At 33.1% G+C, this 16699-nt stretch overlaps 2 protein-coding genes and 1 long non-coding RNA gene across 34 annotated transcripts in view; 1 reads left to right on the top strand and 2 right to left on the bottom strand.

The window, feature by feature from the left end:
- mcf2l2 (MCF.2 cell line derived transforming sequence-like 2) overlaps positions 1 to 16699 on the top strand; it is a 194993-nt gene that overhangs the window by 101804 nt on the left and 76490 nt on the right. The gene's annotated exons all lie outside the window — the stretch shown is intronic.
- LOC141376543 (uncharacterized) lies at positions 1603 to 5535 on the bottom strand. Its single transcript, XR_015502425.1, has 2 exons — positions 4450 to 5535; positions 1603 to 4364 (listed from the first exon to the last, which is right to left on the bottom strand). It is a non-coding gene; the product is annotated as an uncharacterized LOC141376543 (long non-coding RNA).
- b3gnt5a (UDP-GlcNAc:betaGal beta-1,3-N-acetylglucosaminyltransferase 5a) lies at positions 6791 to 15842 on the bottom strand. Its single transcript, NM_198876.1, has 2 exons — positions 15730 to 15842; positions 6791 to 9004 (listed from the first exon to the last, which is right to left on the bottom strand). The coding sequence occupies exon 2, from the start codon at positions 8713 to 8715 to the stop codon at positions 7576 to 7578; it is 1140 nt and encodes a 379-aa protein (NP_942577.1). The 5' UTR covers positions 8716 to 9004; positions 15730 to 15842; the 3' UTR covers positions 6791 to 7575.

The raw sequence follows: 16699 nt of genomic DNA, 5'->3' as shown, positions 1-16699 counted from the left end.
GTACATGTTTCCGCTAGGATTTTTTCCAGCTGTGGTGGTAGTCCAATTTTTACAGACCTTCCACTTTCTTGTTAAACCACCACACCCAAGAAAGAATCTCACTCACTCACACTAGTATCACAAAGGCCACTGTCTGAGGAATTAAAAAATTTAAATACCAAAAGCACCCACAATAAAATCTGAACAAATTTGGACGAATATTTATTTGCAAAGGTTTAAACTGCTTCATTGTGTCCTTCTTCAGTGTGCCCTTCTGTTAATGATCTCTCCACTGCGGCCTGTCTGTTTGTATTAACTGTCCTAACTTTTGTTACATTAGCTTATATCAACTTTGAAATTTTAAAGTAGGCCTAACTAGCAACCACCTCAAGGAAAGACCTCAAGATATTGACTTTAACATCGCAGCAAAGCTATACTAAATACCTGACTGTCATCTTTCTCAACTTCTTGTGTCTGCTCTTTAAAAAAAAAAAAACTCTCAAAGTGGAGACTTAACAGCTCATTCGTTGGATAATTTGGCATCAACAAACAAACAAAAATAGATTTTGAACCATCATCCCCATCGTGTTCATACGAATGTGAAAGTTTCATTTGTAAACATTTTAAAGTCTACTTGAAATTAAAATTTACAATGTTGAAATTGCTGGCTCATATTGGTACTCTTAAAGTAAATAATAATCTATGAAAGCAATCCACTAAAAAAAATGAGTTTGTTCTTGTAATCTTGAACGATCTGCAAAAGAAAGCCCCGTCCCCTACTCAGTATTCCTTTTCAGTTAGAAGTATATCAACATCCTGATATAAAAGTCTCAGCAATTTTAATGTAAGACAGCATATGTTGAATACTATTGAATACTACATACTAATGAATTCACACAATGTAGTTTCAAAACCCACATAAAGTTCACAGTAGGTTATGTATGTTCAAGCAGTTAAAGAAATCCTGTGTGTATCAGTATATTAGATCTTTGAATCTGTATTTCTTTGACAGTGCCACAATACATTACTAAGACCTGAGACACACTAGGCGTCCTTCAAATCTTATTAGAATTTAACGTTGTTGGAGAACAGACATAAAGACAGTTTCAACCAATGTGTAAAATTTTTATAATACTGCAAAGACACCACACACTACTAACGGTTCAATTCAGGCAACTCAACAGACACAAGATTGCACAGAAACCCTTGTAATCAAGCACGACTTCAGAATAAAAATAAATATGGAGGATGATTAATGTTGTTAACTGACCAGCTATGATAGTTCTTGTTATCCGCTTGTTAAGTGGTGACGTGTTTGTGACGTATGTAATACTGTTTCCGGGTCCAAGCCGCCATTTGAGTGGAGAAATCATTAGTTTATGATCACGTTTTATATCACACATTAAAGTAAATTTTATATAAAATCATAGTGTACACAACAATCTCTGGGCTTGCTGCATAACAAATACCAAAAATGGAACAATTTATAAAAAAATGAATCACTTTCTGGCCATTGGATATTAGGCATGGACATATACAGTTGAAGTCAGAATTATTAACCCCCCTTTGAATTTTTCTTTCTTTTTTAAATATTTCCTAAATTATGTTTAACAGAGCAAGGGAATTTTCACAGTATGTCTAATAATGTTTTTTCTTCTAGAGAAAGTCTTATTTGTTTTATTTCGGCTAGAATGAAAGCAGTTTTAAATTTTTTAAAAAGCATTTTAGGGACAAAATTATTAGCCCCTTCAAGCAAATTTTTTTTCAGATAGTCTACAGAACAAACCATTGTTATACAATAACTTGCCTAATTACCCTAACCTGCCTAGTTAACCTAATTAACCTAGTTAAGCCTTTAAATGTCACTTTAAGCTGTGTAGAAGTGTCTTGAAAAAGATCTAGTAAAATAATATTTACCGTCATCATGGCAAAAATAAAATCAATCAGTTATTAGAAATGAGTAACTAAAACTATTATGTTTAGAAATGTGTGGAAGAAATCTTCTGTCCATTAAATACAAATTGGGAAAAAAAATAAACAGGAGGGTGAATAATTCAGGGGGGCTAATAATTCTGACTTCAACTGTATATTGCGATCGTGATTTTCGAAAGTATTAAATCGCTTTGTAAACGTTTATTATTACCATTTCATGAGTCTTCCCATTCAGTTGAATAGAGCGCTTGGACCCAGAAGCCGCTTCGCGTGACGTCACACTTAACAAGCGGATTGAGATTCTAAACATATTATAAAGACACTTGTTTTCCCAGTTTGACTCTTTCAATACTCTACACGCATGATATGTTTGTTGCTGCCAGCTGTAAGCATGCAAAAAAATCAAGGTCAGGTGGCCCAAGGGAGGATTTCCACCTCCAGCCCACCAAAGCCTCACCATTCCCCAGAAGTGGGTCAGATTTGATACCAGTAAGCTGATATGTTTACAGTTCGCACTAATCCATGGACAGCAAATGCATCATCATTTATGCATCATGTGTGTTTATTATGGGCTTGTTGTTTAGGCTTGGTTAAAAAAAAAATCTATCAAGTTTATTAGTGTTATTATAGTGGGCAGATGCAGGTAGCATAATTTTGGTACATTTATCGCATTAACTGTTTACTTTTACACTGATGAGTCATTTTATTATGACAACCCACAGCCTAGTGCAATGAGCAAACCTTGCAACCTGTGCAGATCATGTCCAGATCTTAGAACATTATATATACCACTGAAAGATCAGCTGTAGAGTGTCATGTGTCGGAATAAGAAAAGTTGCAGAGTATTGGAGTTTGACAAAGAACACAAAATGTGATACCATGCATGGGGCCTTGAAAAGAGCATTTTGTGTTTTACATACTGTTATTTAACATGAGTAAACATCAAAAGTGGGGTAAAGAATGAACCACATTCCAGCCATGAGCTGATCATAGCTTACTCATGTAGGAGACTGCTGAGGATTGTTAAAAGTGAGTGCAGGGCCACAGTTCAACAAATCACCAGCAGCTGCAACAGTGGTGACCAGGGCAACAGTCATAGATCATCATAGATATCATGAAAACTTTCCAAAACCGCACAATTCACTTATATGTGCTCCATATATTTCATATGATGTTCATATGAATCTCATTTTATTTTGTTATTTTATTTTATTATAATTTTTTTAAACCAATTATCCAATAAAACTTTTAAACCGATCCCAAACTACCTGAAAAAATCCAATTAACCCAAACCAACTTTTACCCACAAAATCAAAATCAGAAACTTAATACCTCAGGATTATACATTCACCATATTTCAACATAATTTTAATTTCTTTTTTCACAACAGGCTAAGTTTACAGTTTGCTTGTCACTGCCAGATTGGCCGCTGCTTCTGGTTTTTAATCGTTACACTTTTTTGTTCCTGTTTTTTTTGTGTGTGTGTGTTGCAAGTGTAAGCATTTCTTTTACACAATGTAGGGACAAAACACTTTTTCTTTTATGCAAATTGCCATTCTCTTGCCTGGTTGCAATGTTCTCAGATCTGTGGTTGCATTTTCTAGCCATTGCAATGGTCTCTGAGGTACACATACAGTATAACGTTAGCAAAAAATCAACATTACTTAAGTCTTGTTTTTGAACCTCTCTCTGAAAAGCATTATTGTAAAATTTCTCATAAAGTCTTTCAAGAAATATCTACTGTTATTGTTAGTTTTGCATGTTAAAATTGTAGATGGGCGCAGCTGTGATGAACTCAGTATAGATCACCTGTGTTAAAAGCTGTGCTGTTTGTGGGTTTATTGCAAACTGCATTCTGACATACAGGAACTGAGATATTGTACTGCCTCTGCATGCAGTATCGTACTTTACTTAAATCATGAAAAGGTGATTAAGATTTTCTTAAGTTTCTCAAATCTAAATGATCTTCAATGGTTCTCTTAAAAAAAAACATAATAGTTTTAATAACTCATTTCTAATAACTGATTTATTTTATCTTTGCCATGATGACAGTAAATAATATTTGACTAGATATTTTTCAAGACACTTCTATACAGCTTAAAGTGAAATTGAAAGGCTTAACTAGGTTAATTAGGTTAACTAAGCAGGTTAGGGTAATTAGGCAAGTTATTGTGTAATGATGGTTTGTTCTGTAGACTATTGAATAAAAAATAGCTTAAAAGAGCAAATCATTTTTAATTATTTTTTATTTTTTATTAATTACTGCTTTTATTCTAGACGAAATAAAACAAATAAGACTTTCTTCAGAAGAAAAAAATATTAACAGACATACTGTGAAAGCTTCCTGAATCTGTTAAACATCATTTGGGAAATAATTAAAAAAGAAAAAAAAAAAGATCAAAGGGGGGCTAATAATTCTGCTTTAACTGTATATACATATACACACACTAAATCTAATGGGGACAACACCCAGACCATTACTTTACACTCTCTCTCACACACACACACACACACACACACACACACACACACACACACACACACACACACACACACACACACACACACACACACAGTTAAAACCAGGAGTTTACATACACTCTAAAAAAAGGAACATAACCATTTGAAAAAAAATTGAAAAAAAAAAAGAAGTCTGATGGTAGATCATACTAAACGTTTACTATTTTAGGTCCGTTAGGACCACCTAAATCATTTATATTTGCTAAATGCCAGAATAATAAGAATTTTTTTTTATTAGTTTCTTGACAGTCAAAAGTTGACATGCATTTCCTTGGTATTTTTTTAGCTTTGCTTTTAAACTGTATAACTTTGTTTAAATGTTTTGGGTATCCTTCCACAAGCTTCTCACAATAGTTTAAAGGTATTTTGGCCCATTTCTCCTGACAGACTTGGTGTAATGGAGTCAGATTTGTTGGCTGTCTTGCTCGCACAAGGTTTTTCAACTTTGCCCACAAATTTTCTATAGAATTGAGGTCAGGGCTTTGTGATGGCCTCTCCAAAACATTCACTCTGTTGTCTTTAAAGCACATTTTAACTAAGTTGGCAGTATGCTTAGGGTCATGTTCTGTTTGGAAGACCCATTTGTGGCCAAGTTTTAATTTCCTGGCTGATGTCTTGAAATGTTGCTTCAGTATTTTTTCATAATGTTCTTTCTTCATTATGTAATTTAGGAAGTTGTAATCTGGCTTTTTTGTTGATTTTGGCTTGTTGATTTCCCCATGTTATCACAAAAAGAAGCAGTGTGTTTGAGGTTTTCCTTAAATACTGTTCTACAGTTGTGCCTCCAATTAACTCAAATGTTGTCAATTAGCCAATCAGAAACTTTCAAAACCAATCATCTGCGCTTTTTCAGAGGCATATTAATCTTATTGTATGTAAACTTTTGACTTTCATGAAAAGTTATAACAATTTCTCAAAAATATATTTCTCATTATTTTCCTATTAAGCATGACAGAAACAAATTTGATGATCCAAATTTACCCAAAAGAGGGAAAAGTTTTTTTTGTTTTGTTTTTTTTATGGTTATTTGCCTTTTTATATAGTGTATGTAAACTTCTGGTTTCAACTGTGGAAACATCTTTTATAATTTATTTTCAGTGTATGTGTGTTACATAACATTAATTGTTTTACGTTTTCCACTTTGCTGAACTAAATGCATAATTCTTTTGCCAGGTTCATTTTACTTAGATTGTTTTTTATAATATTAAATTAAATATATGTATATATATATATATATATATATATATATATATATATATATATATATATATATATATATATATATATATATATATATATATATATATAAAAGTTAATGTCAACATTTGAGTTGTCAGCTCTCTCATCTTGAATGGATTTCATTATGTTTTAATGTGAGTAAATGGAAAAGCCTTATATTTTTGTAAAATAAATGAATAATTGAGTACATTTTATACAGTATATTGAATTAAGCTTATTCTAGTCACAAAGCCTGCATTCATTTAAACAAACAAACAAACAAACAAACAAACCAACAAAAAAACAAACAAACAAGCAGTTCTATCACTGCATGTAATTTAAAATCAAATTTATTTATGTTATTTAAAGATGAGTTTCCATCATCATTACTCCAGTTTTCAGTGTCAAATGACATGATAATAATCAACAGTGAAATGCAAATTTGAAGGAAGCTACAAAGAACAAGAAAAAAGAGTGGACTGCACAACAGGCAGAATTTACAATTTGCATGTCGCTACCAATTCGCCACTGCTTCTGTTTTTCACTTTTTTTAGTTCCTTTTTTATTTTATGTTATTTTATTTATTTTTTATTTTTACTTTTTGTTTGTAAGTGTAGGATTTTTTGCCACAAAATTTACGGACAAAACTTTCTTTTTTCTTTTCTTTTGCAAATTGGCATTGTCTATGGTATATAGTAAAAAAAAAAAGGATCAAAGGACTCAAACTGCATTTTTAAAAAATTGCAATGATCTTTGTTTGATCTGAGATTTTAGATCAATTTCTAATTTAATAAATTCCTGATATTTATAGAAGTATTTCCATCATTATTACTCCAGTTTTCAGTGTCAAATGATCCAGAAATCATTCCAATAGCATTGTGACATGCTGACCAAGAAGAAGAGGAATAAGTTAAATAAACATACAAACAAACAAATAATTAAAAACTATTGAATCTCAATATAATCTGAAAATTATAAAAAACAAAATAAAGCAAAATTATGAAATGAAAAATTTTGTGTTTTTTTATGTTTGTTTGTTTTTAATTGCGAACAATATAAAAAAATAGCATTAATTGCAGTGTACTTTTTTATTTTATTTTGGCAATATTGTTTGTAAAGAACAAAACATACTGAATCAACATAACTCACTCCTCTTGCAGCAACAACCTGCTGCGATTTTTATTATTTGCATTGATAATTCTCATATACTTCAATTCTTTTTATATTAAATATTTCATATTACAGTGCAGTGAATGAGATTGTTTTGCATTGGGTTGACATTAAAAAAATCTTCAGATGTCATGAGGATCACAATGTCACAATCAAATATGTCTCAATAGGTTTAGTTTCACTGTTCCAGATATAAATTGTCAAATTCTACTTTACAGGTCTATAGCACCAGTTTGTATCAGTTCCTTAAAATGCCCACTTGTTTGAAAAGCTCAAGCAGAGGTTTGACATTTAAAATGTTGCAGATTTTTCCAGCACATTCTTCAACAGCATCCACACCTCACTTCAAATTTGGAGCATCTAATTTACGCCTCCACAATATGCAAGAACTGAAACTCACAGTTTGCTAAAGCTGAGCACAGATAGATTTCACGGAAACATGTCAAATATTAGCTGTTAATTTAACTGTTCGAATCAGAAGTGTGAACTTGAGGAGTTTTGTGAGATCCATGTATTGTTGAAGACATACATTCGGAACGCACCATATTTCCATCCCATTGCAGCTCTTTTGCTGTAGGATTCATTTGCTGTACATTCAAATAAATAAATAGAAATGCAACAGTGCTAAACAAATGCTTATGTCGCATTGCTTCCATCAATATTAAGAAATGACTATTTAACATTTAAAGCAAAAGTAAACGAGGAAAGAAAAATAAAACGCAAATACTGCTCGGACTTCATAGATCTCACAGTGCATCATGTAAAAGCTGCCATGCATGAATACGTGTTCGTAAAGTACGGCTTACAAAGCAGCGTCATTTTCACAGCTGCGCAATACAACTTCCCCAACAATCCAGATGAAATGCCTTCTACCTGCGGGCCGGTCGCAGCCTTCCACAGGTACCTGATATCGCCTTCGTGTCCGTGAGAGGTGATCATCTTTTCGTAGATGCACGGGTGATAGGGCGTTTTCCCCTCACCCGAGAAGTAAACATGTTCCTGAGGCGAGACGCCCGCAGCGATGGCACAGATGCCCATGAAGACGTCATCGATATACATTGAGGCGTTTAGAGACTGCGTGGCCTGGTAGATTTTGGCTGCCACGTCGCCAGAAACGACATACCCGGCGCCAGCAGTGTAATCTGGGTAGGAGGACCACTGATACATATCAAATGGCATATAATACTTGCTGTCCCGCTTCCGAACAGGCGGTGCCCCCCTATGAACGTGGCCGACCCAGAGGTTGCGTACGTTCTGACTTTTAAGCTCCTGGAGGTAGTGCACTAGGTTAGGCACATGGATGAAGACATCATCGTCTGCACTCATAAGGAAGTGGGCATGTGCGCAGTTTTCGTGCGTCCAGCGGAACTGAAGCAGCAGTTTCACAGTGAGGTTGTGGAATGTGTCGAGGAAGTCCTGTTGAATCAGGTCATGGTGGGCCATGTGCTCCTTGCGCAGTTCCCTCTGCATTGTTTTATGTCCCGATCGGTCAGGGCGAACTCCCATAGCAAACACTACCTTGACGACAACACCGAGTTCCTGACTAATATAGGACTCGTTGCCCCAAGTGGAACGTATGGCCTGCCGCCTTTTGAAGTTTCCTGGAGAAGACTTGACAAAGAGCAAAAGCAGGACGTCTTTGTTTTTACAAACGTCCCTGCGGTCAAGCAAATACGGGAAGCTACCAAACCGGGCGGCTTCCTCCGGGCTGACGCTGAGGCTCTTGTTGATGAAGTCGTAGCTGTTGATTAGGTAGCGGTAGGAGTAGGATTTCACATGGCTCACTACGTGATGGTCCACGTGCTCCCAGCAAACCATAAGGACTGACATGACACAGCACATCGAGAGAAGCTGGAGGAAATGCCATTTTTTCACCCTTCTGCAATTCATGAACATTCTGTTAAGCCACACGCACTCTCAAACACCCTTCTCTCTTGTCAAGTCCAATAATGCGCTCCAGATGTGCCGCTCACGATGATTTTCCAGGAAACTGTTTGCCTGAATTCCATCGTAGTCATCTCAGTGTACATGTGTGGGCCTGCCGTACGCATTTACCCAAAGCATTTTCCTCTTTGTGTCCATTTTTTTTCTCTCTTTTTGCAAAAGAAAAATAACAAATGTCTGGCTTAACTTGCTTTTGAAGTGAAGACGCTCTGCTGGGTTGTGTCAACACTGCATTTGGGCTCTGTAAATATAGAAGAAAATGATTTTTAAAAAAAGAGTAGAGGCGCTGAATATAAGCATGATTTATTGTAGTGATTTATTCAGATAACTTCTTTGAGTTACTTTTTGGATGTCCTAAAGTTTTTAAAACTAATAATAATACAGTTTAATAATCATTGAGGCTTGAGAAAGCTACTGAGAATAGACAAAAGACAGGTATCATTTACTCACCCACTATCAATCCTTTGTGAGCTTCTTTTTTTTCTGTCAAACACAAAATAAATTCTTTTTTGTAAGCATTGACATCTACAGCAGTTTTTTTTTTTTTTGTGCTGTGGAAGTCTATGGTTACATGTTTCAGCTGTATTCAAAGTATATTGTTTTGTGTTCAACAGAAGAAAAAATCATAAAGGTTTGGAACCACTCAAGGGTGAGTTAATAGTGATTCAATTTAAATGTTTAGGCAAGGAAACATTTGGAAAGAGTACAATGAAGGAAATTACTTTTTATTGTAGTCAATTCTAATAAATTGACTCTCATAATTTTTAAATTATAATATTAAGTGTCAATGATAACTAGAATTTTGTAAGTACATATTTAATATTTAAACATTTACTTCATGTAAGAAGTGAAATGAGTGGAAAGAGTTAAATATTATTATATATTTACTCTTAATATTTTCTAATAATTGCAAACCTAGTAATATTAAGTAAGTTTTAATAATGGATTTGTCATAATGGATAGTTCCCGATCATGCTTTGCAAGGGATTCATTTAAAATAAAGTTGTGTTTTTTTTTTTTTTTTAAATAAAAGCAATCTTAGTTGTTTAAATTTGAGAGAAAGACTTGTTAGAGTTTAACTGTCATTAGTTTGTAGATTAAGAAGATGCTTTGGGTCTTGGCATTTTTATTATCAGCATTAATGTTTGACGCTTCACTCAGAATATCATAGCTGTGCTAATACTATAGCGCTGATATCAGTAAGCATTTATAAAGTAAATTTGTTCTTGCTAAATAAATTTGCTTAAAATAAAGTGAAATAACACATTTCAAGTGGAAATGTGTGCCTTAATTAAACCAATTTGCACCAAATGTACTAATTTGTAGCTAAAAACATTTATTTAAATTGATAAAAGCAACGTTCCTTCTGCTAAAACAAAAAAAATGACATCACTTGGTTCATTTAAATAAATAAAGTCTCAAAAGTAAAGATAATCAATTAACTTTTACTTAACGTTTATCCTAACACTCCTAATTAAATTAAGTAAAATTTACATGATATTGACAATTTAATTGTACCTGATATAAGTTTGTAAAATTTACTTGAATTTTTTTTGTGTGCAAATTGTTACGTAGATTTTTTTTTTAATTTATTTTTGTCAGTGTACAAAAAAAAACATACTCAAGTAAAAGTACCATTACTTGCCCAAAATGGTTACAAATAGAGTAAAAGTACCTGTTGTAAATATTACTCAGAGTATAAGTAAAAAGAATCACTTTTGAAAGTGTGTGTGTAAACGTAACATTCTGTAGTGCATTTAGTGCAAGATTTTGAACATCTTCTTGGACATTTTTAATGCTTCCAAACAGTTTGCTGCATTTATAAAGTGCCCATGTCTTGGGGAAGTTCAGTATGACACGAATTACTTTCTATTTGCAATTTGATTGGACAGGTATCACATGACTGATTTTTCTGTTCAGCCAATCTCCAGACAAGAAAAAAATAAAGTAGTGACTGCAGTTTGAAGAAAAAATAGTGGCGTAAAACTACCGATACAACACTAAAAATGTACTCAAGGGAAAGTAAAAGCACACATTTTTAAAACTACTTTGTAAATTACAATTCCTGAGGAAATGCTACTCAATTACAGTAATTTAAATATTCATAATTTGTTACTTTTCACTATTGTGTTTAGATAAACTATGCCTTTAAGTAATCTAATAGAGCGCAACACTAAAATAAAGGATGGAAGGAAGTAGCAGACGCTATACTGAACATACAGTAGTATTTGAGCATGCTGAAATCCTGAAGTTTACCTAAACTTGAAATGATCTGAGATGAACATTTCTGATTACTGGAGTTTTAAAGCTATGGAATAGATCTTCAAACCATTTTGCAGCTTGCTAATTAAATTATTAAAATAACTATTTTATACTTTAGCAGAATGTTCTAACATCAAAAGGCTGTCATTTATAAAGCTTTGATTAGAAACCTTTCTAAAAGTGAATGCACTTCAGTACATTTTAATGTAGTATTATTGCCTTTATGGTTATGTACAGTAGTTCAATGAAGTTAATATTGAAGTTAAATCTGTTTTCACACCTAGTTTGTGCCAAGCCACACTTATAAATGAGACTCTCTAACCGACAAAATTTCTAATTTAAACTCCCACAGAAGACATTTACCTTTTGCTGCTTTACAGTTTGTCTACTTGTACTGTTTCCTAAAATCTTGCACACACTGTCTACTCATCATTAATGGTCTGTTATTTTTCTTAGTCACTGTACATGCCCTGTTAATTATCATTAACCTAAATATTAATCGTTCAAAGCCCCTTGCCTAAGTCCATTTAACTGGTAATGCCTTTGCATACTGTTATTCAGAATTAATTTTTTTTGTATTCATATTTGAAACGCGTCTCTCACAGAAATCTTCCACACCGAGTGTGGTGCATATTAAATAATTAACTGTGGAAAAAAACAAAAAAGCAATTCAATTCAGTCAGTGATGCTTTTGTTCTCCTCTCTCTTTTTCAAAAAAAAAAAAAAAGAAGAGGAAAGAGGAAATATTGCGCTGCACGCAGAAGAAGAAGAGTTCACCTGTGCATCATTTTGCCGAAATGCTAAGTTAAGTTAAGGAAATGAGCACTTTGATACCTTGCTTGTGACCTATACAGCAACCACAACACAAATTTCCATAAACAAATTCTGAACAGAGATTGGTGACATACTGTCGGTATGAACACACACACAATTGACAAACAGCTGCATGGGAAAGGAAGTACACTAGCAGGCTCTGAAAGCAGCATACAGCAGTCTACAGCTATATATATATATATATATAGCTATATATCTATGTTTATATACGCTCTTGTTTGTAATAATGTGCTCCGCATGCTGCAAGTGACCGCATTCTGGATTTTGACTTTCTACAGTGGCTCTGAATTGCCCAAACACCTCTTAAAGCCTCTTTATAGATGCGAAAAACACAAAGAAAATGAATGTAAAAAGTTCTGGAGACCGAGTGTAAATGTGATTACACAGCTTGAAGTCAGTGTTGAATGTGTGAAAATTGTGAACGAACATTTTGGATTCAGTGTAAAATGACAATTAGTTTTGCTTAATACTATATGTCCGTCCGTTCGTCTGTCTGTCTGGTTGACTATCTGTGGATCCGTCTGTCTATCCGTCTGTCTATCCGTCTGTCTATCCGTCTGTCTATCCGTCTATCTATCTATCTATCTATCTATCTATCTATCTATCTATCTATCTATCTATCTATCTATCTATCTATCTATCTATCTATCTATCTATCTATCTATCTATCTATCTATCATCTATCCATCTATCCATCTATCCATCTATCCATCTATCTATCTATCTATCTATCTATCTATCTATCTATCTATCTATCTATCTATCTATCTATCTATCTATCATCTATCTATCTATCTATCTATCTATCTATCTATCTATCTATCTATCTATCTATCTATCTATCTATCTATCTATCTATCTATCTATCTATCTATCTATCTGTCTATCCATCCATCCATCCATCCATCCATCCATCCATCCATCCATCCATCCATCCATCCATCCATCCATCCATCCATCCATCCATCCACGACCTCGTTTAAACACTTTTAAATGTCATGCTATTAAAACTGCTTCAAAATATCCCGTCAGACTTTTTTGAAGCCATTATCAATGATTATTCAATGAATAAAAACTTCACAAAAAGGAAATCAGCATTTATTTAAAATATAAACCCTTTGTAAGACTTACTGTCAATTTTGTTTGAGTTAGTGTCCATCTCGAATAAAAATATTTACTTTTATTACATCTCTAATATTGTTTTAAAAAGGTTCTATTAGTTGGTGTTAGTTCATGTATTCACTAACATGAACAAACAAAGAACAATAAACTTTTTAAAGTGTTGATTCGTCTTCTTTTGACTTTAGTTCATGCAAAGAAAGTTTTCATTGTTAGTTGGTTATCTCACAGTGCATTAGCTAATGTTAACAAGTAGGAATGTGGATTTGTATAACGCATTAGTATTGTTTAACTATAATTCAATTAAATTCTATTCATCTTTAATTCTATTGCGCTTTTATGATAGATAGTGTCAAAGCAGCTTTACATAAAGATCTAGTAAATTGAAACTGTGTCAGTTCAGTTTTCAGGGTTGAAGTTCAGTTTCGTTCAGTTCAGTGTAGTTTAATTTTCACTGCTGAAAGTCCAAACACTGAAGAGCAAATCTGTTGATGATTGATAAATGCTGCACAAATATTATTCATTATTAGTTCATGCTTGGGAATTTAATAATTAACATTAACTAATGAAACCATATTGCAAAATGTGATCCATTTGATTAATAGAAATATCAAAAGAACAGCGTTTGTTTAAGATATACGTAAAATATACGTTCGAATGCACGTTCAATAAAATTCTTTGTTTATTTTGTTGCAAACATTTAATGAATATGACTTTTAAAAGATTTAAAATATTAATATATTTTTTAAGCTGTCACTTTTGATTCAATTAATGTGTCTGTATTGAAAAAACATATTCATTTTATTGCATATAATTGCACAACTGTTGCCATAAATATTAACGGTATGTATTTTATATAGATATATGTACTAAAATAAATACTTTATGCTACATATATTTATATTTGCCAAGTGTACAGTATATATTTGTTTAAATCATGTCAGTCATGACTGGTAACACTTTAATTTAGTACCAATCCCCATCATTAATTACTGGCTTATTAATAATATACATTAGTACTAATAAATTAAGATCTTGTTTTACATTCCCAAATTTATTCACTGAAAAATTTATTCACTTTTTTGGGGTACAACTTAAATGTTTTATGTTCAATTCACTTAAATTTGTAAAACCATTTATTTAACTTTAAGTTGGGACAACATGAAGGAATTGTACCTCACTAACAATTACTAAGCAGTAAACAGATTAAGCTAAAAGTCTTAGTTGTCTGTTAATACAAAATTGTCCTTAAATAAAGTGTTACTGTCTATACTCCAGCTTTTTGCTTTCATAACAGCATTCCTCTTTCACAAATGCAGGCTGTTTACCGCAGTTGCTGCGAGACCTCATTCAAAACCTTGACCATGAAGGGGGAAACCCGCTCACGAATCGATCTAGTGAATGAAAGCAATCGTCAACTCAGCGCTACGTTGAATAAAGGCAGGCTTTAAACCACCGAACAAGCCGATCTGCTGAGTGCTGTACAAAACATTCACAGCCACCAAAAGATCATTACAGCAGAAAATCGACTCAAAAGGCGCGACACAACAACAATGAAAGTCACAATATCACACACCCTAAACCAGTCGAGTTCCCGGAGCAGCAGGGATCATCTGTCAAACTGGATCACCTGCTCACACCAGCCGGGCTGTGCAGTTATTCAGTTTCGCAGTAGGCTATGGTTAGCAACCGGCCCCTTTTTCTCACCCTATTTTAATCAAAACGTGTCTAAAAGTGGAAGTCATTACACTGCAAAAGATAATTTTCTTGCTTTGAGTTGTCCGTCTCATTTCTAGTTCAGATATTTAACAATTCTTCAATCAAGAAGCATTTTATGTATTTATATTAATATAATTTTATCAATTGTTTTGTTTCAGGAATAATGTTTTTACTTAAAATAATCTTACAATGGGGTAAGAAAAAGATCTCTAAATGGCGCTACGAAAATATTCTTATTTCAAACCCAAAACCTTTTAATTGACTTATCCCAGTGGTAGATTATTGAGCTTGTTTTAAGGAAAAACACATATAATTTTTACTCATTATTTCTGAAAATAAAACATTTTTTTTTTACTTATCTATAAAATGCTTCTTGATTTAAGAATTGTTTGATATTTTGGCCAGAAACATGAAAGCTTTAAGAAAGATCTTCTTTTTTTTTGCAGTTCTTTATCGAGCAATCACTTTAATAATAACAATATTAAATTTACATATATTTAAAAAAAAAAAAAAGAATGTGTGTTTCGTTATACATCAAAAAAAGTAAATGAATCTAGTTTGCTACCTTTATTCACCTCGCATATGACTTTTCTGAATACCTCACCAACTTTGTCTAACATATAAAGTCATTCAATGATTTCAAAACTCCCTTGAATTAAATTAAATTAAGTTTAATCCACTTTATCTCAGCGATCACTCTAATCTTTCTATCTTGCAGTGTTATCAGCAAATGTTTCTCATATTTGACATTGGTTAAATATCATAAAATTTCCATGATAGTCTCTTAAGAGACACTCTTTTATGAGAAACTCCTCAACTAAACTATTTTTAAAATAGCACATCTAATCATGTGACTTATTTCATGGGAAAGAACTTACATTCAGTACTCAAACTCCACAGTTGCAGTGTAAATTTAGCATGAGGACTCTAATGCTTGACATACCAGTGGAAAGACATTTTGTACTTGGCTTTGAGAAGTTAAAACAAACTCTAAGCTAAAACTTTTAAGTGAACTCTAAATAAATGACTCACCATTGAGACCGTAGCCCATCCATGATGTAATTCAAATGTAGAAGTGTTTTTTTTTTGTTGTTGTTGTTGTCAAAGCCCTGGATTTCAGTTGTTGTGGAAGGACTGAAAGCAGAAGTGCAACTACTAGCGGAGCTTGTATTTGAAAGGGAGTGTTGGGGTGGGAGGAGGAAAGTACATCCCTTTACATGGGATTGGCCAACTTTATCATATGAACAAACTGTGAAAAGAGAGACTTCTCTGATAGGGACGTGGAATTTAAGTCATCTGATTCAAATAAGGAGTATGCACCTCCTCGGGACAATAAATGTAATTCATCTGCCTTGGTCTGTAATAGAGGAGAAATGGTTAGGATAAAATAAAATCTAATTCCTGCAGGGGTGTTTTAGCGGCTTGCGCATGAGAGGTAGTTAACAAATTGAGTTGAAATTTGGAGTTTAGACATGGTGAAGTATTTGTTAGTGAATTGCACCTACAAACTTGTTACTGTAAGTGTTAACAGTGACTATTGACATGCAGTTGAAATCAGAATTATTAGCCCCTTGTTTATTTTTCCCCCAATTTCTGTTTAATGGAATGATTTCTTTCAACACATTTACAGTATAAACATAATAGTTTTAATAACTAATTTTTAATAAAGGAGTTATTTTATCGTTGGCATGATGACTACATAATATTTTACTAGATGTTTTTCAAGATATTAGTATTCATATGTACAGTTGAAGTCAGAATTATTAGCCCTCCTATTTCTTTTTAATGGAGTGAAGATTTTTTTTCAACACATTTCTAAACATAATAGTTTTAATAACTCATTTCTAATAACTGATTTGTTTTATCTTTGCCATGATGATAGTAAATAATACTTGATTAGATATTTTTCAAGACACATCTATACAGCTTAAAGTGACATTTAAATGCTTACTTAGGTTAAATAGGTTAACTAGGCAAGTTGGGGTAATTAGTGATCATATAA

Source organism: Danio rerio, chromosome 11, assembly GCF_052040795.2.
Source record: "Danio rerio strain M-AB ecotype USA chromosome 11, GRCz13ab, whole genome shotgun sequence".
Lineage (NCBI taxonomy): Eukaryota > Metazoa > Chordata > Actinopteri > Cypriniformes > Danionidae > Danio > Danio rerio.
This window is presented reverse-complemented; position numbering and strand designations above follow the sequence as displayed.

Bases quoted from the DNA above. Each gene is read 5' to 3' on its own strand.
- b3gnt5a (NM_198876.1), bottom strand. From the start codon at position 8,715: ATGTTCATGAATTGCAGAAGGGTGAAAAAATGGCATTTCCTCCAGCTT.